The sequence below is a fragment of the Dipteris shenzhenensis genome, chromosome 17, assembly GCF_047967505.1.
Source record: "Dipteris shenzhenensis isolate YYH24624 ecotype China chromosome 17, Dip_SZ_1.0, whole genome shotgun sequence".
Classification (NCBI taxonomy): Eukaryota; Viridiplantae; Streptophyta; class Polypodiopsida; order Gleicheniales; family Dipteridaceae; genus Dipteris; species Dipteris shenzhenensis.
Window position 1 is genome coordinate 27,835,738 of NC_141612.1, and position 27,403 is coordinate 27,863,140.

General features: G+C 44.0%; 1 protein-coding gene across 1 annotated transcript; it reads left to right on the top strand.

Moving 5' to 3' along the window:
- The first annotated feature begins 2,418 nt into the window (after window positions 1–2,418).
- LOC147891928 (pentatricopeptide repeat-containing protein At2g13600-like) lies at window positions 2,419–19,710 on the top strand. The gene is made up of 2 exons (XM_087388539.1): window positions 2,419–3,192; window positions 19,537–19,710. Exons 1-2 carry the CDS (start codon window positions 2,419–2,421, stop codon window positions 19,708–19,710), a joined length of 948 nt encoding a protein of 315 aa, XP_087244665.1.
- Window positions 19,711–27,403: the final 7,693 nt, after the last annotated feature.

Below are 27,403 nucleotides of genomic sequence, written 5' to 3' on the forward strand. Positions count from 1 at the left end.
CAGCTCATGGATTGAAACAATCCATGCATCAGTAGCCATCCCTCGTCAAACCTCTTGATTATTGAGTTCAGATAGTCTCTCAACATGCCAAATGTGCATTTTCATTAACATAGGGCCTAAGGGTTAGTCTACTTTTAAAACCAGCATGATTTGGAAGATGCCTTGAAAATTGTGTGCCCTTAAATTTTGAATGCTTCTCTAGTTTCCTCCAAAATTTTACCAAATCATAGCTTGCCTCGAAACTGGCATTATTGAGTAACTATTTCAAAAGGAAGAGGGGCATTTTACCACCATATGCTTAGGCCATATACTTTATCACTCACACACAATGTCGTAATCAGTGAAAGCCCATGCTTTAGCCATTTACACTTGTTATGCATGATTCTCAAGATCTAAGTAGTAGCAAAATTTATTAGACTTTAGTCTCTTTTAGCATGACCTTGATGCCTCATATGTTTACATGGTCTCCTAAGCTTATAACATGTTCTTGATATTTCCATATGCTCACATAAATTAATACACTCAAAGCCTTGAAGCCCAACACTTGCATGAATGTATTTCAGCCTTGAAGCCCAATATTCACATGGATTTCCTTAACATAATCTTTTTGCGACATAACGGTAAGCTAAATGACAATAATATCAAAATTCACAATGGACAACTTACTTAGCTTCAAAAGCTACAAGACATTGCGAATGATGCCCTTCTATTAATATTGTTGATCAAATTTAATAGGATGAGAAGGATAATCAGGCCTTGTACATGATCAATGTCAATGTTAAAGAATCTAGTGAATCCTTGGAAAGTGTTACAGAGTCTTTTTGCTATTGGAAATAAGGCAAAGGTTCTCTTGCTTGAGAACAAGCTCAATACTTCTTAAAGATATTCATTAGACTTTAGACTAGATTGCTCACCAAAGTTGAATGGCTTTGTAGATTAGCTTGAAGCGATTGAATTTACCACACTCTTAATCTCCTTCTTCCTTTTTGCCCTGGGGCCTCCAATTTATGCTCTCTCTGGGCATTTCACCCACCCACAAGCAAGCCTAACGAATGATAGATATATCATTCACCTTGTTTGTTTTCTTCCTACGCTTGACATCGTAACTCACATACTCAAGGAAATGGGTGGGCATAGCCCTATATAAAGCAAATCTAGAACATCCTCAAAGTTAATCAAACCCCTGCAGCCGCTCATTTTCGTAACTCACATACTCAAGGAAATGGGTGGGCATAGCCCTATATAAAGCAAATCTAGAACATCCTCAAAGTTAATCAAACCCCTGCAGCCGCTCAAATGAGCGGAGATGCTAGTGGAGGACTGTAAGGTGGGTTTCAGAACCACCTGCCAGCAGATGGGCGCCGCTTTGCAAAAGAAAATGAACTAGCAGGTGACTCACGCCTGGGTGAGGAACAAAAGTCCAATGGCATCACAATCCCACCCAAGAGAGTGTCTTGCATAATTCAGCCAATCAATATGCATGATGTCTAAAAACATGGGTTAATAAGCTTGGTGAAAGGTTTGTAAGCATCCACCCTTGTGAATGCAACTTACTCTCTGACGGACGAGCCGCTTTTTGTTGTGTGGGCATCAACCACTGGACTTCACTTGTCCACTTGTTGCAGATGCTTGTCAAATTGGCCTAAGCCCTCCTTGTTGCAAAGAACATTCTACTGAAAATGTTTAATTGGTTTCCCAACCTTAGAGTGTGGCCACATGCATGGTCATTTTGGAGTTCGAACAGCTATAATAAACTCCACATCGCTGATAGCCCAGAGGCACTGCACTGTTGACATCAGACGAAGGTAGACAATGGAATTGGATGGCACAATTTAGGTGGGCAGAGAGCAGGATATGTTGCCACCTTCCAAGACATGCACATTGAGAGGTTTTTATGAAATCCACCCAAACGTTCAAGATGGACGTTAAATGGAGGTCTCATTTCAGCAACATGCCATCAATTCCATAATAATGTCAGCACACTGTGTGCATGCTTCATTCACGAATGCATGTGGACTTCCATCCAAACCTCCAATAAATCCATGTCACCCGAGTTCACAATGGAAAGTCAATCCATTTTCACAAGTTTACATATGTAAACTGCCATGCATGGCTCTCTTAGATATGGTGTTCCCTAGAGATGGCAAGCATAAATGAATTCAAGGAGCCACTCTTGAGCCAGTTGGGTTTACAAAGGTACAATAGTACTAGTATAGCGGTCCTCTTCCATTGTGATTCTTGTCCTTCTCTACCATCCTCATCGGGAACACTTACTTTGCCATTGAACAGCTTTCCTTGGATAGAAGGCAACCACACAGGGCAGTATGCTTCCATTTCCCGGACCCTCGGGCTTCGAATGCGAAAATTGGCTCTCGCAGGCACTCGGTTAAGGCCCTTCCTGTCCCCAATTTCGGTTTGATGGCCACCACGCTAGCACCAACTGGGTGGATTGTCGTCGAGATGCCCAGCGAGCCAGGAATGGGCAAGCCCAGTTGCACACAGAATTCAGATTGGCACCATCATCAAAGGAATAAGAGCTGCGGTCCTCACAGCTTGCATGCGGAGATTCTCGATCATCTGGGTCCAGAGACAGATTGTTCTACCTATGCCTCGCGTTTGAGGCGCTGCTCCAATGAGAGGGCCCTGTCTGAGGGCAGACGTGTGCAAGAACACATGGGCAGGTATGGATTTGCTTGCGATAGATTCTTGAATAACCTTCTTGTCCAAATGTACAGCAAGTGTGGGAGCCTGGAGAATGCTCGTGCTGTATTTCACAAAACAAACTTTCGCAACTTGTTCTCTTGGAATATTATGATCGCAGCGTCCGCCCAGAATGGCAGCCTGGATGATGCGAGGGCATTGTTTGCAGAGATGCCAGAGCGGGATGTAGTATCCTGGAATGCCATGATTGCAGCGTATGCCCAGAATGCACATGGCAAGGAGGCCGTGCAATTGTTTCGTCAAATGCAGGCCGAAGGCTTCGAGCCAGACAAGATCACCTTTATCTCCACTGTAGATGCGTGCGCCAGTGTGGCAGCGTTCAAAGAGGGTCGACTGATCCACGCTACTATGGCTGGCAGCGGATGGGAGTCAGATATCATTGTGGGGACAGCCCTTGTCAACATGTATGGCAAGTGTGGGAGTTTAAATGATGCGAGGGCAGTGTTTGAGGACATGCCAGAGCGGAATGTGGTCTCTTGGAATGCCATGATCTCTGCTTGTGCCCAGAATGGGCAAGGAAAGGAGGCCTTACAATTGTTTGGTCAAATGCAGGCCGAAGGCTTTGAGCTAGACAAGATCACCTTTATTTGCATTGTGGATGCATGTGCCAGTGTGGCAGCCCTAGAAGAGGGTCGAGTGATCCATGCTACTGCCGATGGCAATGGATGGGAGTCAAAAATAGTTGTTGGGAATGCCCTCATAAGTATGTATGCCAGGTGCAAGAGCCTAGATGATGCAAGAGCAGTGTTTACAGCGATGTTACAGCGGGATGTGGTCTCCTGGAGTGCCACGATGGCTGCTTTTGCCCAGAGTGGGCATGGCAAGAGGCACTGCAACTTTTTGGTCAATCGCAGACTGAAGGCTTTGAGCCAGACAAGATCAGCTTCATCTGCATCGTGGATGCATGTGCCAGTGTGGCTGCTTTGGAAGAGGGTCAAGTGATCCATGCCACTGTTGCTTGTAATGGATGGGAGTCAGATGCCGTTGTGGGGACAGCCCTGGTCAATATGTATGGCAAGTGCAGTAACGGAGACGATGCAAGGGCAGTGTTTGCAGAGATGCTAGAGCAGGATGTGGTCTCTTGGAATGCCATGATCACAGTGTGCGCACAGAATGGACCATGTCACCCAATTCTCTGCAGTAGTATTTAAAATGTCCAGACGATGGAAAAAACTCAGGTCCAAGTGCTTGTTTCATCATGCCAAGAGCACGTTCGTTTTTTTGCTCCCACACCAGAATCTTCTTTGCATTGTGGCCACTGCTCTTTGGCTTCTTCTCTGTTCTAGACACTTGTTCTTGTGCATAAGCCAGAGTCGGGTGGATAACTGCCAGGTAGAGAAAATTCGACCATTGAACCTACCTACAGCTGCTTCATCTTTGTCCTTCTTTGTTGGATCCATTTGATCTTCGGATCAACCCTCTCAACTACTTAATTATGCACTCGATACTTCACAACTTCTTAAAAAACAACATGGACCACAGGACATCTTTGCTTTCAACACACCGATCTGTGGACTCACACATGCACTACAAAATTCCTTCATTAATCAGCCTAAAAAGAAACACAACCAGTTGCACTCCCCCGATTCTGATTCATTACCTTATGAGAAGTCACATGAAATGATACAATTGCAGTCTTCACTCTCACATAAATAACACTTTTAACAATCGATTCAAGATGGCCGATCCACCAAATATAATTGACAAAAACTTTGATGCTAATCATGAAGGTGCGACTCACAATTGGACACAATTCGTTAGCTCACGGCTATTGCATTTGGTGCTGGTAACAGAGCATCATAGTCATCTAAGGACCCTTTAGACATCAAGAGCGACTCCTATCTACTAGCAGTTGCTAAAGGTATCGACTAGAAGAAAAAAACAACACAAACCAACTCTCATCACAACAAGGGGGAGATAATAGAGGCCGCAACTCATTCTTATAGCATCTAGACGCGGGCTCAATGGAGCCACGCTCAGATCGCACGCTGATTGACTGAGAAGCATTTCCTTACTTCAAGAATCCTCTACCATGCACCACATAGAACCCACCAATGCATGGCTTATAGCCAAGCCTTTTCCATTGTAGCCACACGTGGCGTACTACTAACAATCCTTGCATTAAATTCATATGGCAAAAAACTTTGTTGACACTTTGTCCCCAAAGTATGGGCAATTCGAGTTCATCCACCATAATTCTGACAACCTTTCTATATTTACACCAAAAATGTAATATCTTCTATTCAAAATAACAAAGTATGATCTTACAATAGAGGGTGAGAGCTATCTCAATCCCAAGCCTCCACAAAACAAAAGAGGGATAGACGTAAATATCAATGTTAACCCTGTGGCAACAATGGCCAAAAGTGCAGTCTAGGATAACTATGAGAGCATTGTGTGGGTAGAGTAGTGGCAAAGCTCCGCTTGTAATATCTTGAGCTTGAAAGATGGTATGATAAATCTTAAAGAATGAAAATAGCCAAAATCCTCTCTAGAAAAGATCCAATCATACTTGCAAAATTAGGATCTAGAGAGAGAAACACTAAATCTAGAGAGAGAGACTAAAAGCCTACACTTTCTAAGGTCCCTCCACTTTGTGTAGAGACCCAAAAGATCCCTCCAATTTGTGTAGAGACCCAAAAGGTCCCCCCCAAAAGTGGAGGACTCCTGTCCAAAAGGTCTCCTACAAAAGAGGTCCCACCACGGAGGTACCTAGGGATTGTGTAGAGACCAACATGTATACATATCTCTCAATGGAATGAAGCTCCCACTCTTTGGGGTTCAGTGTTCAAGCTCACTATTGTGTTCATGCGATTGATCTCCATTGTGTCCATGTTGTCTTACACTATCGTGTTCTCCTCCCTCCTCCTTCCTCCTCCTCCTCCTCCTCCTCCTCCTCCTCCCTCATCCTTCTCCTCCTTCTCCTCCTCCCCCCTCCTCCTCCTTCCTCCATCTCCTCCTCCCTCCTCCTCCTCCTCCCTGATCCTCCTCCTCCATCTCCTTCCTCCTCCTCCTCCTCCTCCTCCTCCTTCTCCTCCCTCCTCCTTCTCCTCCCTTCTCCTCCTCCTCCTTCGTCCTCCTCCCTCCTCCTCCTCCTCCTCCTTCCCTCCTCCTCAACCCTTACCCCTCGAATCCGGGAAGGAGACTAGCTCTCCACTCCTCAACCTTGGACTCCTCCTAAACCCTACAACCCCTTTTGAACCCTGGAACTCCTAGTTAGCTCTCTCAACCCTGTCCCCCTTCGAACCCTAAAATCCCCTTCTAAACCCTTGAACTCCCATGGAGGCGAGAGCCTCCACCAATCGTTATGATCAAGCTCTCTTTCTCATTCATGCGCGCATGAGATCTGCTTTCCATGCTTTAGCCTACACCTCTCACCATCAGAACATGACCCGAGGACCTATGCTACACTTGTGAACACCTATGCTACTATGAGCAACGACACAACTATAGGTGACCAACACCCTCAGAACCTGCACTTGGGTAAAACAGAGACAACATTTGGCGCCGCTATCGGGGAGGTTAGCACGTGAAGCAAAAGTAGAGCACGTGCTTGCATGTGTGAAAAAGAACCCCCTTCGAAAAACCATTTAAGATACATCCCTCAAGGCAAAAGGTGTGAAAAAATGCTTCCAAATGATGCAAAAGGATAATGTTGACTTACAAAATGACATTAATACACTAAACACCCAAAATCAACCCTTAATCCCCCCATATCCTATAAAATGAACACCAACCCCTCTCATTTCTTTCCCCACACTTTTGCTAGCCACTTCCATCTCCAAATTCCGTTAAGCCTCCATATTTTCCGTCTGTTTCTATTTTTTGTTCTCCAACTTCCATCCATCATTTCCACCACCACCACCACCACCACTTTTTCCATCAACCCCCCTCCACCACCACTTTTTCCGTCACCCCCCCTTCCATCTCCATCTCCACCTCCCATCATCTTGCTCCCCACCACCTCTAACTTTTCCGTCCAAGGTAACCATCCTTTTCCCCTCCACTGTCTCTCTACCTCTCTCTACACCCCATCTCCCCTTTTCCCCCTGCCCCTCCACCCCCCATCTCCTCCACCCCCCATCTCCATTACCCTCCACTTCATCATCTCTCTACCTCTCTCTACCCCCCATCTCCTCCACCCCCCATCTCCATCACCCTGCACTCCACCATCTCTCTATCTCTCTCTACACCCCATCTCCCCTTTTCCCCCTCCACCTCCACCCCCCATCTCCTCCACCCTCCACTCCACTATCTCTCTACCTCTCTCTATCCCTGTCACCTTCCCCTCTACCATCTCTCTACCTTTCTCTACACCCCATCTCCCCTCCTCCCCCTCCACCTCCACCTCCCCCATCTCCACCACCACCCCCTTTCCCACCCCCCATCTCCTCCCCCTCCACCTCCACCCCCCCCATCTTCACCTCCACCCCCCATCTCATCCCCCTCCACCCCTGTCCCACCCTCTTCTCTCTCTCTCTCTCTCTCTCTCTCCCTCCCCCCCCTTTTTCTGTTCTCTCTTTTCCCCCCCTCTCCTCTCTCTCTCTCTCTCTCTCTCTCTCTCTCTCTCTTCTCTCGACCACTCCTCTCCCTAGCCTATTCTAAGGGCCTAAGGCCCTCCCTAAACGAAGGCCTAAAGCCCTAATAACAAGGGCTTATAAGCCCTTGCCTTACCTAAGGCAAGGCTACGCCCGACGGCCCGCACAGCACCCGCCTACGTGGTGGCGCATGCTAATTTAGGCGGCGTAACTATCCTGTGCCCATCTATGGTGACGATGCTCGCCTCGCCTTGCCAAGCTCGTCGTGCCTGTTGCGACGAATTAGCCCCACCCCGCTCCGCACGTGCCTCTGCCGCACCACCCTTCGCGACCTTCATGCCACCCCCCGCCTGACGCCTGCCAGCCTGGCTACCTCCATGGACCAAGGGTCTTAAGGCCCTCCACTATATCCTCCCCCTCCGTCCATTCGCAACCCCCCCCCCTCTCCCCCCTCCTGCATCGTCAAAACTACCCCCCCAAAAAATCTTAGCCGTCGCTCCCCCCCCTCAGTTTAAAATTTTGATTTAAATAATAATAATAATAATAAAATAAAAAAACCCTAGCTTAACCCTAAACTAACCTTAGCTAGGTTAGTTTTAATCTAAGTTAGTTCTAATCTAGGTTAGGTTATATTTTTCTAAGGTTAGTTTAGCATAGGTAATAACTATAGTTAAGTTAGTAGACTAACTAAGTTAGTTCAACTAACTGCGTTTAGCTAACTAGGTTAGAGTAAAGACACTAACTGTGACTAACCATTAGTTAGGTTAATGGCTAACTACTACTTATATTAACTGGATTGGTCAATTAGATCAACTGAGCTATGTCAGTTACTCTCCCTCAATTAGACTTAAAGTCCATTCACACTTGGACATAAAGACCAAAGGGCCCCTAAAATCCCCTAACTTTGAGGGTCCATATCTTGCCCGTTTGGGACTCGAATTACACCCAGATTGAACCACAACTTCACACTCAGAACCATTGAGCTACGAGAACCTTTTCCAGCCAATCCCACACAATTTAAGCATCAATAACACTCATCAAATTGCACCCCCGTGTGGGTTCCCTTTTTGGCACTATTTCGCTCATAAGATTCTGTCGTGACCTCCGATTGACAATCTGTCTGCATCGGCACATCTTCCCACTCACGTGGAACAATCCTAGGCATGTTTTTAACACGATGGTCCCTACGACACTAATGCATCTCTAACCCCCCTAACAACTTTACTCCTTTGGGAGCCCATATCATGGCCGTTTGAAGACCAAATCGGACCTAGTTGACGCCAAGATTCACTCATGCAACATCCAATCTCAAATGATAATTTTCAAGTCTTTTTACCATCGTTTTCAATCTTGGTAGTCGCCATTACATAGGCACCGATTTCGACTTGTCCATTGCATATTTTTTGCCATTATCAAGCTGCGAAGGTCAAAATCAATTGCGAATTTCAAAGTCAAAGGCACTCACTTAAAGCATACACTTAAGCATTATGTATGCACCTCAGATCTGGACGAAGACTAGCCCCTGCATACTTTCACAAGCTTTCTTTGGCCCTCGATGCTCTTCAAGAATTCAACCTCTCACCATCGACAAGCAGCATGGAGGAATTAACAATTGAAGAAGCAATAAGTAGCGACGATCAAAATCCTTCATAACACCTTAAAGAACAATGCAACCACAACAACAACAACAATGGCAGCAGACGACACTTTGATAAATTGGAAATGCCAAAGTACAATGGACGAGGGGACCTCGCCAAGTTCCTTCAACTCTTCGGTGCAGCATGTTGTGCTGGAGGCAACAAGTCAAATGAAACCAAAGCCGCCTGGTTCCCAATGGCCCTAATCTATGAGACTTTGGAATGGTACCTCAACCTTCTCGTAGAGGAAAGAGCCACATGGGCACTGCTATCTGACCAATTCAGAAAAGATTCCAAACAGAAAGGTTGCAAGATGACCCCGCATTACAACTAGGCAATATAGATATGCGCAAGAAAGAAAAGGTCAGAACATACTTGGGAAGAATGAAAAGATTAATAGCAAAGTGTGATCCCCGTCCGGACGACAAGTACCTCATAGCATGGTTCATCTCTGTCCTGAAAAAATCCATTCACAAGGACATGAAAAAAGTCAGCACCTATGCACATTTTAGCGACGCTCATGAAGCTACAATTGACATTGAGAATGGCATGACAGATTTTGACAGTGAACAATGAAGGCTATAAAACAAGTCAACGTGACAAGAAATCTTCAAAGAAGGGACGCACTTCCCACAAAGATTGCACCATCGAGGACAGAGTGGAAGCCATGGCCCTAAGAGTAAAAGATGAAATGATGCAGACCATTGAGCAAAAGCTACGTGTCTTTCAGCCACCACAATACCCACAGAGAGAAAATTTTTAGTACCCACACTGTATGGCAAACCATACAGCCAATGAATGCCCAATCTTGAGGAATAGACTAAACCCACTAGAGGTGGCTTAGCCCCCATGGTTATGGTGTCCCATTTGCAATGCTGCAGGGCATGATGTAAATACTTGTTTCTACAATATGAGGGTAGCACAACGCTGGCCCCAATAGTACCAATAGCCACCAATACCAATGTACAGACAACCAACACTGGCACCTAATGCATAAGTGCCATGTCTCAACCCAATCTCAGTGAGAACACAAGTGCCTCAACTGATGAGGAATCCCAATCCTCGGCAATATCCACAGGCTCCCAATCTTGCTCCAGTAGTTCCGATGCAACAACTCCAACCTAAAGAGCTGGAACCTCACTATGAGTATGAAACACAATACGCTATGTACTACATGGATGGTGCCGAAGGACTCTTCCCGGTGTATGCTAATCAAGTAAGGCCCACCACATATCGAACACCCAACAAGTGCTTTGGTTGTGGAGAAAACCACTGCATAGCAGAATGCCCACACAAGGGTAACCAATTCCAACCTGTGTGTAGGGAATGTGGAGTTGGGCATGCTTGCATGGATTGCCCACTAAGAACAAAGCCTCAACCAACCATGGAAGTAAAACCTGATGTACCCCTGGGGAAGATAAGTGTGGAAAGTCACAGTGTGGCAACACAAAGTGTGGCATCACAGCCAGTCTTGATCATAACAAGACAACAGAAAGAAGTGGCATGACAAAAACTCCTTTCCACTCAAAAAGCAAAGAGCCCTCTGGCAAAACAAGCCATACCAATCCCAAAACACAATGAGACCATGCCTAGCACATCCACGGAAAGTGCCACCCAAGGAGCCAAGGAAGCATACCCCAATGCTAAAACTGTAAAAGACGCGTTACCAAGCCTTGAAGCAATGGGTTCAACAAGAACAAGAAAAATTTGAGGCAGACAGGATGGCAGCAGCAGAGGTCAGAGCACCATCAGCACCCAGCATTGACACAGGGATTGATCCCAACAACTTCCAACAGGTAATAGAGCAATATGCAAAACATCCCCAATTGGATGGCATCGCACTAGCAAGCTTGATAAGTTGCCCCCGTCATAATGCTAATTGGGACTTTACTAAGAAATTGCCCTATAATGTGGGAGAGTTTCAAGGGATGGATCAAATCTTCACAATACTTCCCCCCACCTGAAGAAGAGGAAAAGGTAATTTCAGTAAAATTCGATGCTAGGGATGACATAAAAAATGTAACCATCCCACTGGAGCATAAGCCTTTGGTCAATACCCGGTAATAGTGGACGGTGGAGTCGGAGTAAACATTCTGGCAAGAGAGCTATATGAAGAATGGGGCCTACCTCCAATGCAAAAGGCCACATTTAACATCTGCCTAGCTGACCAGTGAAAATGAAGCCATTGGGTATCGTTGACAATGTGTCAACAAAAATTGCTGGAGTAAGATTCATGCTCCAGTTTACTATCTTGGATCTTCCCAAGGGAGCGACAATATACCAGATATTGTTGTGAAGACCATAGCTTCGGGAAGCATCAGTACTCCATGATTGGCACACCTATAGGATCACTATCCAAAATAGAGAAACCGTTGTCAAGATAAATTTGGGAATAGGGGAAATCAAATCCACTATTCCTAGAAATGTTGAAGACACTTCTTCCACTACAGCCACTAGTCATGCATCCCCTGTACCTACCAATGCACTAAAGCCCATAGAAGGGGATACACAAAGTGACATCAATAATTGGATACAGGCGTTGGCTACAATAGATAATTGTAAAACAACACATCTAATGTTGCCAGATGTGGATGCCCAACTGATACAACTAGAAGCACCAATTTGGGATGATGAATCAAAAGTAGTGGAAATGCCAGTCTTCATGACAAGCGTCAAATGGGACAGTGACCCTGAAGAGTCCATAATAGAAGGCTATAGTGCCGACATAGATTGGGATCTGGAAACAGAAGTTGATAATGCAACCCTGGAAGGCCAAGTATTTGACAATGACTTGGTAATCGTACAGGCACTCATGGCCATTGAATACCCCAAGATTGACCCTCCAACACAATCCAATAGCAATCGGTCCAGGAAAAAAAAGGAGGGTGTACAGTGCCAAAAGGCCAAAGCCATTGAATACCCCAAGATCGACCCTCCAACACAATCCAATAGCAATCAGTCCAAGAAAAAAAAGGAGGGTGTACAGCGCCAAAAGGCCAAGATAGAGCACTTCAACCAATTCAAAAGAATGCAGACTCGAGTGGTTGAATTGTATTTAACTAAGACCACAAAAGCACCTGAGTCCCCAAATTTTAAATGGGATCCTAAAGGGCTTGAAGGTGTTTGTATGGCCAAAGAACCACTCCTTGGGAGTCCGAATCCTATTGAAAATCCATCATTGGTCTCACAAAGCAAAAAGCTTAGAAAGTTCAAACCCAATGTGAGATTGAAGAGTGAAATGGTGAACAGTAACAAAAAAGAAGAACAAGGGAACACATGTGAATTGGACCAAATATCTTCTAGTGGAGCTAGCAGCCAAGCAAGCACCACAAAGTGCCATGAAGGCCTAAGGGAAGTTCCCAATTACTTCAAAAACTACACTAGAGGAGAAGCAACAATAGCAATGCCTAGGCCAGTCAGGGAATCAGAGCTCAAAGAAACAGAGAATATCGAGGATACCCCAGTTAATGAAGGACCAGCCAAGACAAGGAAATTGAATCTTGCCTTGGATGGAGATTCGTTAAGGCTCTTGATGTCCTGCTCTATTTGTGTTCCGGTTCTTATTTTGTTGAGCACTGCCACGAACGCCGTATTGTCTTAGCACTTCGGTTGCTCCAGCTCGTAGTATTTGACATGGGTTTTCCAAAAAGGTCCTAGTATTGTTGTGCTTGTCGCTTGCTCAATGAAAATCTAAGAATATTTCATAGGGCTTGCTTGGCAAAGGTCGCCACAAAGCAGGACATCCACTCTCCCAAATGGCTTGCAATGGTTGTGTTTTATCTCTCTCATTCGCATGTCCGTTGCAAGGAACGTACTTAGATAGACGAGAGAGATCTCACCTATCAAGATCACCTCGATGTGTTTGTATTGTGTAGCCAAGATTTGTAGCTTCTCTGCGGACAGACCCGTATATGAACTTGTCAATAAAGGTAGATGAAGAGATGCATGTAATGTGCTTCCATTAATTACTCTTCCTGCTTTGCTAGTGTATGCCAGTAGTAACATCCTTGGGAGATCAACATCCGAGGTCGCTTTGTGTGAGTAGTGGCGCCGTAGTCCCTCTGCCGCCGTAGCTATTGCAACAAAAGTTTTACCTGAGCCTGCGTTGCCCAATATAAATAGGTGAAGCTACCAGTCCAAGTTTGTTCTTTTCCTTAGCATGATGTCGTCTAGAATTTTTTATTGCCCAGGGTTCATTTTCTCAGCCGGTCGTAGTATTTCTAGTTCGCTAAAGCATTTTCTTTGCAATGTTTAATGATGTTCTTGTGTTTTTTCCTCTTGCAAGAGTCCATATCAAGACCAAAGTCATATTTGTCACTATATAGTTTGGTCTGACTTTTGCTCGTGGACTTGGAGGATGCGGTGCTCGTGGGTTCTAATGTTGATGGAACAGCCACAAACTTAGTGAAGTTTGAATTATGGGAATCAATTACTTCCCTGTTTTGGTCATACATGTCTCTCCAAGTTTGGATTGTGCTGTCTAGTGCATGTTCATTATTCAAGAATGGCAAGTACAATAGGCAAAGCTCCTTGTAATGGTTTTCAGGTTCTTTCATCTTGTTCTAATTATTGAAGCATATTATTCTATCTCTTTTTCTTTTCTTGGTGTTTCTAGCCTTCACCGTGTAGCAACTCGCAAATGAAGCCAAGCATAGAGTGCTTAATGCTTCCCCCCTAGTGGTGTATTTTTTAATGATATCATCGAAGAAGATGTTGATGCTTTCTGGATGATCTCTAGTTGTGTGCGGCGCTTTAGTAAGTGTCCTATCCTCAATTGAATTTGTGTTTATGTACATGAATTCTCTTGTGGAAGTAGTCAATGGCAGTGAAAGGCATAAGTAGACATCTTGTTGGGTGCTTATGTGTTGCGTGTTTCAAATCGCATTCCCAATCTTGCGCACACGTTCATCCACCAGGACATTTTCTCAAAATCTTTGGCCCATTGCTATCTTCACAACCTCGCTTGTCGATCTTTGTCATGTAGAACGTGTACTACGAAGCCACTCCGTGGGGTTTTAGAATAAATTGGATGTTAGTGTTCGCGCCCCATAGGTTTGTCAATGGGATTGAAATTGTTTGTGTTGATATCTTGCTGGGCTCTTTGGTTGAATACTTTCAGTTGGGAAAGATTGCTTCTAATAGCAAGTTTGTATTCTTATTCAGACATTGGTAATTTCTAGGAAAAATCATCGATCGTGAGTGTAATGATGGATGTGTCTTGCAGAGCTTCTTGAATTTAATATAATTTGGCTTGTGAAAATTATTGCTCGGTAGGGGCCTGAGAATATTGGTTTCCCACATATGTGGTCATGGAAATCCAAACCTCCATTCTCTTTTATTCTTCTTGCAAGTTTGCTTGTGCCTGTGTGTTTGTAAATCCTTCTGGCTAGTGTCAAGCTCGTTGCTATTTGTTGTGATGTACTTGTTGATGAATTGTTCTATGTTGTTGTCACTATAGTTGTCTAAACTAGGTGCACCGTCCACCCATATTAGGCCATAATCATGGCAATCTAGACCAGTGCTCTTTTGTAGAGAGAGGAGGAAGGTGAATGTGCTCAAGCCACCCTTGGTTTATTTTCACATTGTTTTGCAAGTAAAGGGGTGTTTGTAGCATTTCATGCAGTGCATGCATAGCCAAGGTGGGCCGCACCAGCCCGCTGATGTAGTTGTGCTTATATTGGATACGTCTTTTGATTGCGACCGTGACCATTGCACTGTCATCAATGAAGCATGGAAGGACATGTTGGGCCCTGTCAACATCAGTGAAAACATTGACGATGTTGCCATGCAGTCCCAGTTGTCCTTCGTACGTCAATTGCCTAATCTGTGCAAAAGGAATCCTAATTGAAATGAGCCGCTCCTCGACTTTATTGAGAGACCCTCGGGGGGGTCACTCATCATATGTAACCCTATCACATGAGTTCAACAGAAGGATTTTTTTAATTTCTAAAATTTACAGAAATAAATATACATAAGGGACTATTTAAAATAGTTTTGAAAAAAATTACAGATTTGTGTAGAAAAGGGGTAAATTTTATTAATGAAATTTTTTACAGATAAGGGACTTTAAATATAGGCCTTGAACGCATGTGATATAGAGACTTTATACATAGTGACCCCCCTGAGGAGAGACCTCATGAGTTTTTGCGACGCAGCCATTTGCATATTTTCTTTTGAGAACCTGGGCTTCTTGTTGCTTTGTTAGCTGACCATAGTAATGCGAGCAAACGATCTTGTTTGGATTTTCAGCCGAGTTGGAGCTGCCATCGCTTTGTTCATCTGTAGGTAGCTCGATCCTTATAGTTGCCAGTTTTGATTTGAAAGTTAAGCACCCACAGTAGCTGCATGCGAAGCTTGGTGTGTCAGTCATTGATTTTCTTTTGGTAAAGGCGATGGGCTTTAGGCCCGATCCTTTTGCGCTTCGCTCTCTATGCTGCAAAGGAGGTAGGGACTGGCACATACCCTATAAGGTTGCCACTTGTCTCCTAGCTTGCTTGCAAGGTAGTTGGAACCGCATTTTTCATTAAAATTGAATGGCTCGCTTGGTACATCGCGGCTTTCAACTTGTAGATCTTGTTGCATGTAGCCTTGGTTGTGGGTGGTTTCTTTGTGGCTTTCCTCGTATGCTCTTGCTATGTCATTTGCTGGCGTGTCTAAATTTTGTTGGAGAAGATGCATCAAGAACAGTTCATCTTCTTGTGACCAATTGTTATACGCCTGTGGGTGCACAAAAGGGGCATGATTGTGGTAGGAGTATGCGACTGGTCAATCAAAACGATATTGCTTTGACGATCGTTAGTTGCTTGCACATCGAATATCGGGTGTATCAAAATTGAATCGTGTAGAAGGATTGTGAATGAATCTTGCAAGCTTTCTTATAGGCATGCAATGCAATGGAGGGTTAGGTCGATCGAGTTTGCACAAGGCTGGGACACATGGGTGCTGACATGTTCTTTAGTTTGAATGCAAGTAGTGTGGTCTGTCTGGTTTGTAGTCCTTGGAGTCACCTTTTCCTTGCTCCTATGAATAATGCCTTCCAATCGAAGCGCTTCGAACATCATGGCATGTGTGTGTGCGGGATAAAGTGCGGCCAAACAACATGCCAAATCAGTGTTTGATTGGTGGTTCTTTATGAAATCATCCAACCTCGCATTGTACAAGCCTAGATTCATCGTGGGTTCAATTTTTTGAGCTCGATGATTTGGCCCCTACGCTCTCAGTTGTGGTGAAGCACTCAGGTCAGAAAGATTTGTGGTCGTACAAGGCAAGTACGAACGCAGTGAAATAGTGTAGATGCGTGGAAGTACATGTGCTTACGTGCTTGCGGTGCGAAAGAGAGAGCCACCCTCTTTAGAATTTGTGGGTCACAGAAAATCCTTTCGCGTCAAATGGGAAACACTTCACTTACAAAATGTCTAATGGACTAGGGCCCTCAAGGAGGTGGTTATTGTATTACAACAATATCTGCTTTCGGTGCAATGCTAGCCAAGGAGTTAACATGGTTCACATCATAGTTTCATGCAAAGGCAATGGTCAAGGGAAATTGCATTTGCTTTGTGGCAAAGAGCTACGTCGAAGGACCAAAGGACACAACAAAGCGCATCAAAAGAGAGTGTAGCAAAAATTCTGGACTTGGGCATGGACTGTTCAATGCAATCTCAGAAGATAGCATGCACATAAGAGCTGGGAGGCACCTGCTTACAAGCATCTTGGATTGCAAGGGAAACACATGGCAGAGAAACCAAAGGTCTTGGGAGACATCCTCACCTGTTTTGCTCAATCGAAGATGTGCCAAAATCCCAACAAGCTTGCACTGGTGAACGGCAAAGTGTTGGCGGATGGAAATTTCATCGTTGCTAATGAAAGGAAAGTGAAAGAAAGAACTAGTTTGCAAAATATTCAAAGGGTAGGGTGTTGTACAAAGATTATCATTGCGTATGGGAAATTCATCCAAACAAAATGCAGAGAAAACGGTGACAAATAGGAGCATCTTCAACCATGCAGCGGGAAGGTTCATACAATTTACGTACATAGTTTTTAATTGATGGAACTATGTACATTGCGGCATTTTTTTTGGGGCTAGGTGTGGAATGTACAATGCAATGTCAAAACACATCATATCCACAAAAGCAGGGACCTAAGTGGCACGTAGCCTACATGACAACATGGGAAAGAAAGCTTGGAAATGAAAGACTGTTCATCGATCGGGTTGCAACAACATTGCGGGTATGGAACTCCAAAAAGGGGCAATGGAGCCCAAGCACCTCGTCCACATGTGGCCCTCGAAGTTGCATGGCCACCTAGTTATTGTCGATCGAGGGGTTGGGTCCGTCAACTATGATGACCTGGTCGGTCAAGGGGCCATCAAGATCCATCTGACGATGACAAAGGCGAGGGTGTCGATAACTAAAGTGAAAGGTGCACGCATGTTTTCCATTTGATTAGCAACCCATCGCAAATAGAGTTTAATGACATTATCTGGCACGGATGAAATCTCTCCATCGAATGGCTCCCCCTTCAGTATTGTGATGGTTGTGTCAACACGTAGAGAAAAAGAGGATATACCTCCCTTACCAAGTGCACGCGTGCTAATGGTTGGGCCCTCCACGCTAACAAAGTCATCTACTTGGAACACGTCTTTGAGATCCGTTACATATGCGTGGGGGATGTGCAAGGTGATTGTCTCAAAAAGAAAACAATCGGTCAAGTCGACGCGCATGTACATAGGGTATGGCACATCTTTTGCTTTGTAGGTACCATACTTTGCCAAAACCTTTCCCTTGAAGGCAAACTGGTGTGGAACATACTCTGATAGGGCACTGACACAGAGGATGGGCAAAGCATTTGGATTTGGAGGGTTGGGCCGTGGAGGAATAATGAGCCTACTAGGGCCGCTTCCATCTTCCATACTATGTATGACTTGGTTTTGATGCATGATTGTGGCAGTGGGGTCAGCTACACTTTTCCTTTCATGGGTATGGCACTGGAGCTAGCTTGGAGAAGATGTGAAGCAATGTTGTGAGCGAGAGATCAATGCCTTTATTGGCATTATTGAAATTCCTATATTAATGCTAGTTCTTGTTCTTCCATTTCTTTTGCTTTACGAAAATTCTTATGCGGTAGATATTTTTGTCTTAAGTTGGAGGGGGCGTGACTGTACTCTCCAGAGTGTATGTGCTTCACCTTTTTTTGAATAAAGTAGAGAAAACCAGGCATGGGGGTGGCACGAATTGATTAAAAAACGATACGCATGATTAGTTAATTATTAGGGAGAATCAAATAGTGGGGGGTCCGTGACTATTACGGATGTTAATGTAAGTTAGTGCAATTACAAAGTTGCATGTAAAAGCTAGGCCATAAGCTCAAAAATATAATTAAACATTACTTGGGCGGTAGCAATCGTATAGCGAACTCATTGTCTCACTTAATGGAAAGCACATTTATTCTATGTAGCCTTAAAATGAAGCTAATAAACAGGAACTAGCTATCCTCTATGTTTGAACCACCGTGTTCCTCTGGAATTGGCAGCCTCACATAGATGGTCATTTGGCACTTGAGTTTAATTTCGCAAACCTTCTTGTGGACTGTCTGCCGAACAGAGCAAGTGAGCACGATCGTGAAAACGTAGAAAAAGTTTTGGTCGATTGCAAGGAATAAATAAAAGGAGAGGAACGTATACCTTCGGTGCATGCTTGTTTGGTGGCGACATAGAAAGCGGTTTTCAACATCCTCTTTGCGTGCTTACGAACACCACTCTCTCTTGGTGATATTAGCTCCAAAGGGAAAATCTTAGTTGATGGGGGAGCAGGCGCAGATGTCTTTATCAAGCAGGTGCCAGAGGCTGAAATGATACCTTGTTGTGTGAGTGCTGGGATAGCCTCTCTCGTTGGCGGCCCAAGGCCTTTTGTGAGAAAAAAAATTACATCGAATGCCAAAGATTGCTTGTGCGGCGAAAAACAAGGGAGAACAATCCCATGAGCATAATTCTAAATAACATGATAAAACAGTGCTCCTTCGAGCTACTGCAACGGACTGCGTGCGACACTTGGCGGGTCACTTGGCAAGAGCATCTCTGTTGCGTTATCTAAAGGGATGATAATAATTAGTTTCAATCAAGGATTCAAATCAGATAACATCAATTTGAAGCAAGGAACAAAGTAGCATCGACAAACTTCAACATCATCTTGCAAAGATTGGTTACCCTTGGTGGCATGAAGTTTTTTGGGTACATCTTCATCCCTCAAGTTTTCAGCCACAAAGGGAACTTCATCGACTTTTGAAAGTGGGGCAATTTTCAAATTGGGTTCCTGCAGAGCTGCTAAAATGGAAAAAAAAATAATTCGAAATGAGACAGAGTAGGCTGATACAGAAAGATGGAACTCCGTTAATTGCACGTTAGAGACTATATTGAAGGAGTGTGCACGAGCCGACAGACGAGAAATAGGAAGGGTCTAGGCAGAATGGTGTGAGGCTGCATAGACGAGAAATACGAAGGGTCCAGGCAGAATGGTGTGAGGCACATACGAGAAATAGGAAGGGTCCAGGCAGAATGGTGTGAGGCTGTTTCGCCTTTGATCATGAGAAATGGCGTAGTGGAAAAAGGTGCGAATGTATATTATAAGGTGTGGGTTTATAAATAGCGCGTAGGAGCTGCCAAAGATGGTGAGCACTTGAGGGTGGGCTTATATAATTGTAATGCGGATTTGCACAGAGAGGAAATAGGGACGCTGCGGGAGCCTGGGAGGAAGCAGCAGACCGGAGAGCAGCCTTGGGGACAACTTGAGCCGCAGCAAAAAGAGCGGCTTGGCAAGTGAGATGGAATGGGACGGACACGGAGAAGACAAGGCAAAGGAGCTCCGGAATATGACCAATGGCTGCAATACAAAGATCTCCAACAACATTCGTAGTGCGGGAAGGAAATAATCAATCCAAGCTGACAAAAATAAACGAACGATAGATTTGAAATTACCATGAATTTCTGATTGGGCGTCGTCTCTATATAGTTTGTTAGTCCTTCATAGTTCCATGAATGGTATTAGAGCATGCAGAAGCGATTGATATTGGAATCGAAAGGAGGAAGTGAATGTGGAAATAGCGTCAACCTCGTTCAAAGTCTCCACTGCTAATGTCCATGGAGTCGGCATATCCTTCGGATTCATCTTCGGAAGCAATTATCTCTGCTTTGGACATTGTCACTACTGCGTACGTATAAACGAAAACTGCATGCAAAAGACAGACACGCAAAGACAACGATTGGACTCACGCACAGTGAAGATCCACCAAAGGTTCCTTTATAGGACCAACCCAGAAGTAGCGTTGTGGGGAGCCCATACTTTCCCTATCCGTTTCCATTCGTTTCCCCGACTGTGCTCCATAGGTTTCTTATTTAGGGCGCTTCTAGAACTACTTCCAATCGCTTACTCGTTGTCGCCCTCGTCAGGTAAGTGGAACAAGTCTCGCGGAGTGAAACGAGAAAACTAACAACAAAAATCAACTCGAAAAAACTGTATGCCGTGGGCATCATCGACGCAATTGCCTCCGAAACACTGGCGCGATGATCGGGTCTATCAAACAAAAGTGGACGATGAACAGAGCGAGCAAAGAAAAAGGATCCTGGGAAGAAATCCATCGCTACGAGTGTTGTGGCTTCCCATATGCCTCCTGTCAAAGGAGTATTGGTAGCCAAGGACCGGTCAACGTCTGTTTTTGAGTCGAGAAACAAACTTATAGATGAGCGGATTACGAATTTAAGGTGAGAGAGCGCGCCCAGAATTGAAGGCGCATTTGCAATGAACTCATGAAATTGTGAAAGCCCAATCGACCTCCATCATTAGAGGACTTAGCCGGGCGAGAGTCATGCGCAGAAAACAAGTTTGGGAGGTTGAGAATCACAAGATAGGTCTGCATGAGTTCCATGTAGACTTACGGGAGACGCCTAATCATAGGAGCGACACGTGTCTTGACCCATGTGGTTGGTTGGAGCCCGCCAATGGAAGCAAGCCCCGTGGAAATTGAAAACAAAGTAGCTTAAAAAGCATTTTTGCTTCTCGAAGCTGGCCGACTTCAATTAGGCTTCCACGCGACAGGTGGAAGGCCAAAAACTCCGATATGGTCCAGCAGTAGGAATCTTCTTGATCGAATGCTATAAAAAAAGAGACATGTGGGCGATTTATCTGAGCCTTCTCTTTACGGCACCTTCTCTTTACGGAAGGCAGCCTAAAGGGATGTTTTGGATTTGTGACCTCTCCTTGAAGCACTTGTTCAATTCTAGCCCCTTGATCTTGGATTGATATCAACGGTTAGAAACACTCTTCCAAATTTGAGGTTGCTTTTTGTTGATTCTTGCTTTAGAATTGAACGTGTATTGTGATTAAATCCATGGCACTTGCTTGTGCTCTTACAGAGAGAGATTTCTCAACTCGACGTTGGGCTATTCCTATTCCATTGCTATAGTCTTTCCAACAGGTTGGTGATTCGTTCATGGACTCTAGAAAATTTGTAGCCCTAAGTACTTGAATATCTGCAAAAGTCTTTCGCTTTAGTTCTTGTAATGCATCCTGCAGCCCCGATTTGACTGGCTTCAACCCACCAATCGAACAACGTAGCGTAGAGCGGAAGTGCGAGTGATGGTGGAATGTATTTCTCTTTTTGCGGTTGATGTCTAATCCGAATCTATTGACGAGTCTCTTTCTTCTTGGAGTAGCAACATCTCAATGCAGCAATCACCTTAGTTTCTAATTCACCAATTCGGCGCCTGATTAGATAGTTTTTCGCAACCACACAAAGGTACTGTTACAAAGGATAAGCACAGTTCCTTGACCTTCCGTCGGGCTCTCGCATTTCCTCGTCACTAGTATTAAGAGGAAAACAAGGCTAGCTTAGTGTTTTTCTATTACTTTCGACTCTGTTTTTCACTTGAGATGATGGAACAAATCTGTTGGAAATTTTGCCCACGTCAATGTCGAATTCTTCTCCCTCAATAATCATTGCCTCTATTTGGAAATATCAAGCAAGAAAAAAAAAAGTAGGTCCTCTCGTGCCATCATGAAGGTTCGTGGGGCATCTAGAAGACGAAAGGGGACCTAAAACAATTACAAGCTATGGCAATTACCAGCGACGATGAAGATTTGCAAGGGGAGGCTGAGAGGGAGACATGGTGGGTGGGAGGGGGCAAAAGGGCATGAAAGGGAACCTGTAAAGCTGTGCAAAGTGTTGCTATAGCGAGAGGAAGGTGGCTATGGCATGGGAGGCTATGGAGGAGTGACTATGGTGATGGGAGGCTTGGCTATGGTGGAGCTATGGTGATGGATATTGGCTATGGCGACAGAAAGAATCAACTCACATCAAAAATTTGGCCTCCCAAATAGTCTGTATCTCTTTTGCTGTTGCAAAACGCCTCCGTGTCTACATCCATATCTTCTCTTTTGCTGTTGCAAAACGCCTTCGTTCTGTGGTGCTTCAAAGTTCACATCTGCTATGCTCCCTTAAGCTCCTATACAGAACGAGGCCTTATATAATGATGGAAAAATGGAGTAATGCATTATGCGCGTTTGACAAACATCCCCCTTCTTGTTTCCTCGGCTATGTGGCAAAACCCATTATTCCTAGCAACAGAATAGCTCTAAAGACCTTTGCTTGCCTTCAAACTAGCATCTCATATATGAGCCACAGCGATGGATGGAAAAGAGAGATCTATAAATCGATGACTAGTTCTAGACCTCCACGCAATCAAAAAGCACGTAGTCCTTCAAATAGCGTGTAAACAATATGCTATCACCTGCTTGATTGGTTGCCTTGTTGAATGGCTTGACCCGTGCCTCGTTCTTGCTCGACTGTAGTCGCTCAGAGATTTTACCAAACCTATGGTATGGGACAAGTATCCATATCGAGTGGCATCAGTGTCGACTACAAACATTTAGCCATGCACACCTCGGTCCATGATCTGCACGAATGTGGAATTTGTGAAACGGAGTCAAAGAATCTCCTAGATTATGTTTGAGAGGTCTAGGCATAGTGCAATGGCTTTCTACATAGCTCTTTAGAGGCTCCCTCAAAATGTAGCTATGAGACACTGAGAAGGTTATGATATGAGACACTGAAATAGAACCCTTCTACTCATAGCACTACGACCCTCCCCTGGGGGTGAATAACGTTGACAAGGGCCTGATAGACAATCTCTTGCTTGTACCTATGTTGTCCACATTGTAGAAGGCGGTTACCTGTTATGGGCAAGGAATTGCATTGAAGTTCAGAGGAGTTGCCAGCGCTCTATTTCCAATATTTGCCACCTCTGAAATTCTATAAAGTGCAAAGGGCATTTTTATGACTTAGCGCGGTCACTCTAAGTTGTGAAAGCATGATAATGGCCAATATGTGACTCTCAGGTTGATCCGTGAAACGATCCATCATTCATGAACTTGAGTTGGGTCAACCGCCAGGGATGGCTTTTTTTCATGATATTGAGCTGCAAATAAATACTCTTAGCAAAGGCACCTTGAGATTTTCTTTTCTCTATTTGCTTTATTGAGAAGAAACTCACTCTTTCTCTCCCATGGTCGAGTCTTCCAGTACAAACAACTTCAAAATCTCTCAATGTATCGACTCTATGTTGTTATCAGTCATCGTGATCTGTTGTATATTTTCACTCCCTTTTTTTAACTTTATCAGTCCAATTTCAAATGCCAATAGTTTGAGATGAACAGGGGAGGGGTGGAGACACCTGCTTGGACATGGCAGACTTCTAAGAGGAGATCCGAATCACGAACGCCATGCTAAAGGGGGTTGTTTTAGGAGCAAGACGCTCTTTTACTACCTCCAATCTAAAGGGCTACTAGTAGTGTTGTCCTCATGGGCTCAATTTTCCCAATGGAACATAATTTATTCTCGAGATAAATATATGCAACATAATCATTCAATGGCGGCCCGACGGCTGAGAAATGTGGTCGTATCAGGTGCATCCTTGAATTTAGTTAAGCATTTCAAGTGGGACAAACTCATGAGAAACATATCAGATGGCACTCACAAGAAATCCCCTGTTGTTCAAAGGTGCTGTTATAATGGAATTAGGGTGTGGAACAAGCATATTAAGGTGTGAAATGTTTGGCCCTTTCATCATGTTTCTTTGGTACTCTAGACAGGTGAAGATTGCGATAGCTAGCCCTAAGCTACTTTCTCACTTTGATGGTTCCAATTTGTTTGCAGCAAAAGTTAAAGCAAATAGAGTATTAGCAGTCACTCGTGGTGATTTTACTGGCATTCGACTACAATTACGACTATTGACATTCAGGTAATATTCTAGTACCTTAAGCATTCGTGAGACTTATTCTTGACGTTTATATTCTCGACGCACAGGGAAGGCTCGTTCCCTTGGATTATAACTCTTTGGGGAAGGATGCACACCGCCTCCTCGCCCACACTATGTGTGGTTATAATAATTATATATTATATATTATCATACAAATATTTTCAATTCTTTATCCATTCGTTTTCAATCTGAATTCGTATAATATTCCTCTCTTTTGATGCATGTTCTCGATGCGAGGGAGCAAGAAAATCCAACCTGGATGCAAGATCGAAAGATATCGACACCTTTAGTTATATGATTATAGTCCATGTGACAATATTGTTTATACTCCAATGAGGATCAATTATGAGCTCTTGTGAGCATCATCTTATTCATGTATTTGTTGGGCTTCAACTCCCAAAACGCACAAACAATATCACTAAGTCAATAACACCCCTGACATTTGCAGGGAGGATCGGGTCTTAATGGACTCTGTGTCGTGTCTCATGTCCACATTTTTACTCATTCTCTTTTTCCCCTTAAGAATTTCATAAAATGATAGGATTCTAATTCAATTTCAAGCTAGTACTTAAGTGGTGGACGGAGAAAAGGCTACCTACCGCAACCTAGTTTATTCTTTGCACAAGAATCCGGAGATTCATTACTCGAACAATCTTGCTCCGTTGGAGGCACCTTCGAAGATCGAATTGTTTTGGAGTCTACGCAGACAGTTTCGAGCAAAATGCAAGGCTCTTGCTTAATGGGCTTTATCTCATCATCAGTGAGACAGATATGTTCATCTAGTGTTTTCTAAGCCTATCTTTGAAGTATCATCTTACCCTCCCAAAGGACAAAGATAAGTGATGGCACACAAAAGGGTTGCCAAGTAAATAATGCCTTAGTTTTTGGACACTGAATATCATGCCCAAATCTTATCACTTGGTAGTACTTAGACTCTGTGGGAGTCAACAACCGACTGGCATAGTACACTAGATAATCCAACCTTGAACCGACCATCTAGTTGAGCCAATATAATGCCTTAACCAACAAACATGGCTACCCCACCTATAGGGCAAGTATTTAACCAGCAAACACAACTACCCCACATGTACAATCAATGCGTGGAAGCTGAATAGATGTAGATGAAATGGTAAATCAAGTACAAACATACGATGTCTATATGCAGTTGGTACTCAATGTGCAAATTAAGCCTCAAAGGGATAACGGAACAGCTATACAATCCCACCACAATGGCTGTAAAAGTGTTGCATAGTGTTGGCTATAATTAAACTTTATCCATAGGATTTACGTATGGAGGAATATCGATTATAGTCATGACTCTGGATGAGATCTATGTGAGTGGAAAGAGAACCTTCTTTGACCATTCATTGCCATAGGGTATGTACCAGTCTATGATGCAAACTCGAGCCTCATTGACCTTGATAGATTAGATGCAAACATAGATGCTTTAGATTTTAGCATGGATTAGCCCGTAATTTTTGATCATGCACAGTCCTGGGTAAGTCCTCAGCATGAGGCACACTTCTCGGTAAGACTTCAGCATGAGGCACGTTCAGCAGTAAGCCCCCAGCACGAGGAAAATTTGATAGTAAGTCCTCAATACGAGGCAGCCCCACTCATATCAACATAGTCTGATTCTTGTGATGCACGGCCATCACATTCATGCATGGATCCGACTCCATTTATTGTCACATCATATGCAGATGCTCAGCAGGAGTTTACTAGTGATCATGCAGTTATTCAGCAGAGGTAAGTCCTCAGTGTACGAGGCACTCACATATTCTGCCATATGCAGAGATATATGCCACAGCGCATCTAGCTCTTCAAGTGATTCCATTCCAGCATCCATCATTGATGCTTTCACCTCTAACATAGAGCATACCATGGGTTCAATTCCCTTCAATAGTACAGATCAACAAATAAGTCTTCATGACATTCTAACATCGGCTCAATTATGCCGCATTGCATCCTTGGATCCACCACCTCTTCCAATCAGCAGATCCAATAGGAAAAAAGGGAGCTCATTTTGGGGCCCTGAGAGAAATTCACGATTTCTTATATTTTCTTTCCTCTAAAACAATAAAATATCAAATCACTTTTATTTGTACAAGTTGCTTTTCGGGCCTCCGGGGGCCTGTTTTTAGAGTTTCAAAAGCCTTTTGGGGGGTTTTGGCCCACTCTGGATGTGCCGATGATGTCAAAAATACTAAATTCTGCACCGTATGTCAGATATAATAAAGTAGCTCAAGTGTCCTCATTGAATGCAAACTCGATCGCATTTCTTTTGTTTTACTGTGCTCCCTTTTTCTTTGGCGGCCATCAGATATAGATTGGACTCTCATTGTCGTCCTTTGTGGCAACAAATTACTTCTATGGTTTCACCTTTTGTTCCGATTCCTCCTTTGGAACTACAGGACCGGCTGGAAGATTGGACTTTGACTTCTCCGGGGTCCTCTTCTCGTCCTTTGAGGCTATCTCAGATTACTATGCCTGCATTGTATAAAATCCTTTTGCCTCAACCTTGGCTTTCAGAGAGAGGTGATTTTGTTTGGCGAATGCATCGCCCAGCCAAGTGGTGGAGGAAAAGATTACAGCAACTTTGGACCTATAAAGTACCGCTTCGGCAACAGTTTTTCTTTTGGCGAGTTCTTTTGGGAGTGTTTCCATCTGGAGGTGGTATTGGCTCATCGACACATTGCTCTTGCACTTTGCCACATATGTTCTGCTTCTTCGGAGACTGTGCCTCACTTGTTTTTGCATTATCCATGCTCTTATGAGTTTTTGATCTGCTTCGACAACGCTTGCGAGTAAGATTCCCATCTGTTCCGTTTGGGAAGTTCTTCGGGCTATTTGGGTTTCATCCATCCAGACCAGAGTTTCATCTTTTCTTCGTTTGGGTTTGCTACTGGGCACTATGGACTTTATGGACATATAGGAATTATAAAGTCTTTGGTGATCTCTGTTTGGCTTTTTCAGGTGTTCTTTGCAGCAATCTTTCTTTGATTGCTTGCAAACCCGCTGCATAGATCATGAGGTCTTTTTGGCATATACTGAAATTTTCAGTTGATGTAATTGTAGCACCTTGTTTTGAGGTTGCTACTCATGCAATATAATCAATGAAAGATTTCACCCCAAAAAAAAAGTGTGTGTGTGTGTTTGCAGGGAGAGTGTGTGTGAGAGAGAGAAAGAAAGAAAGAAAGCCA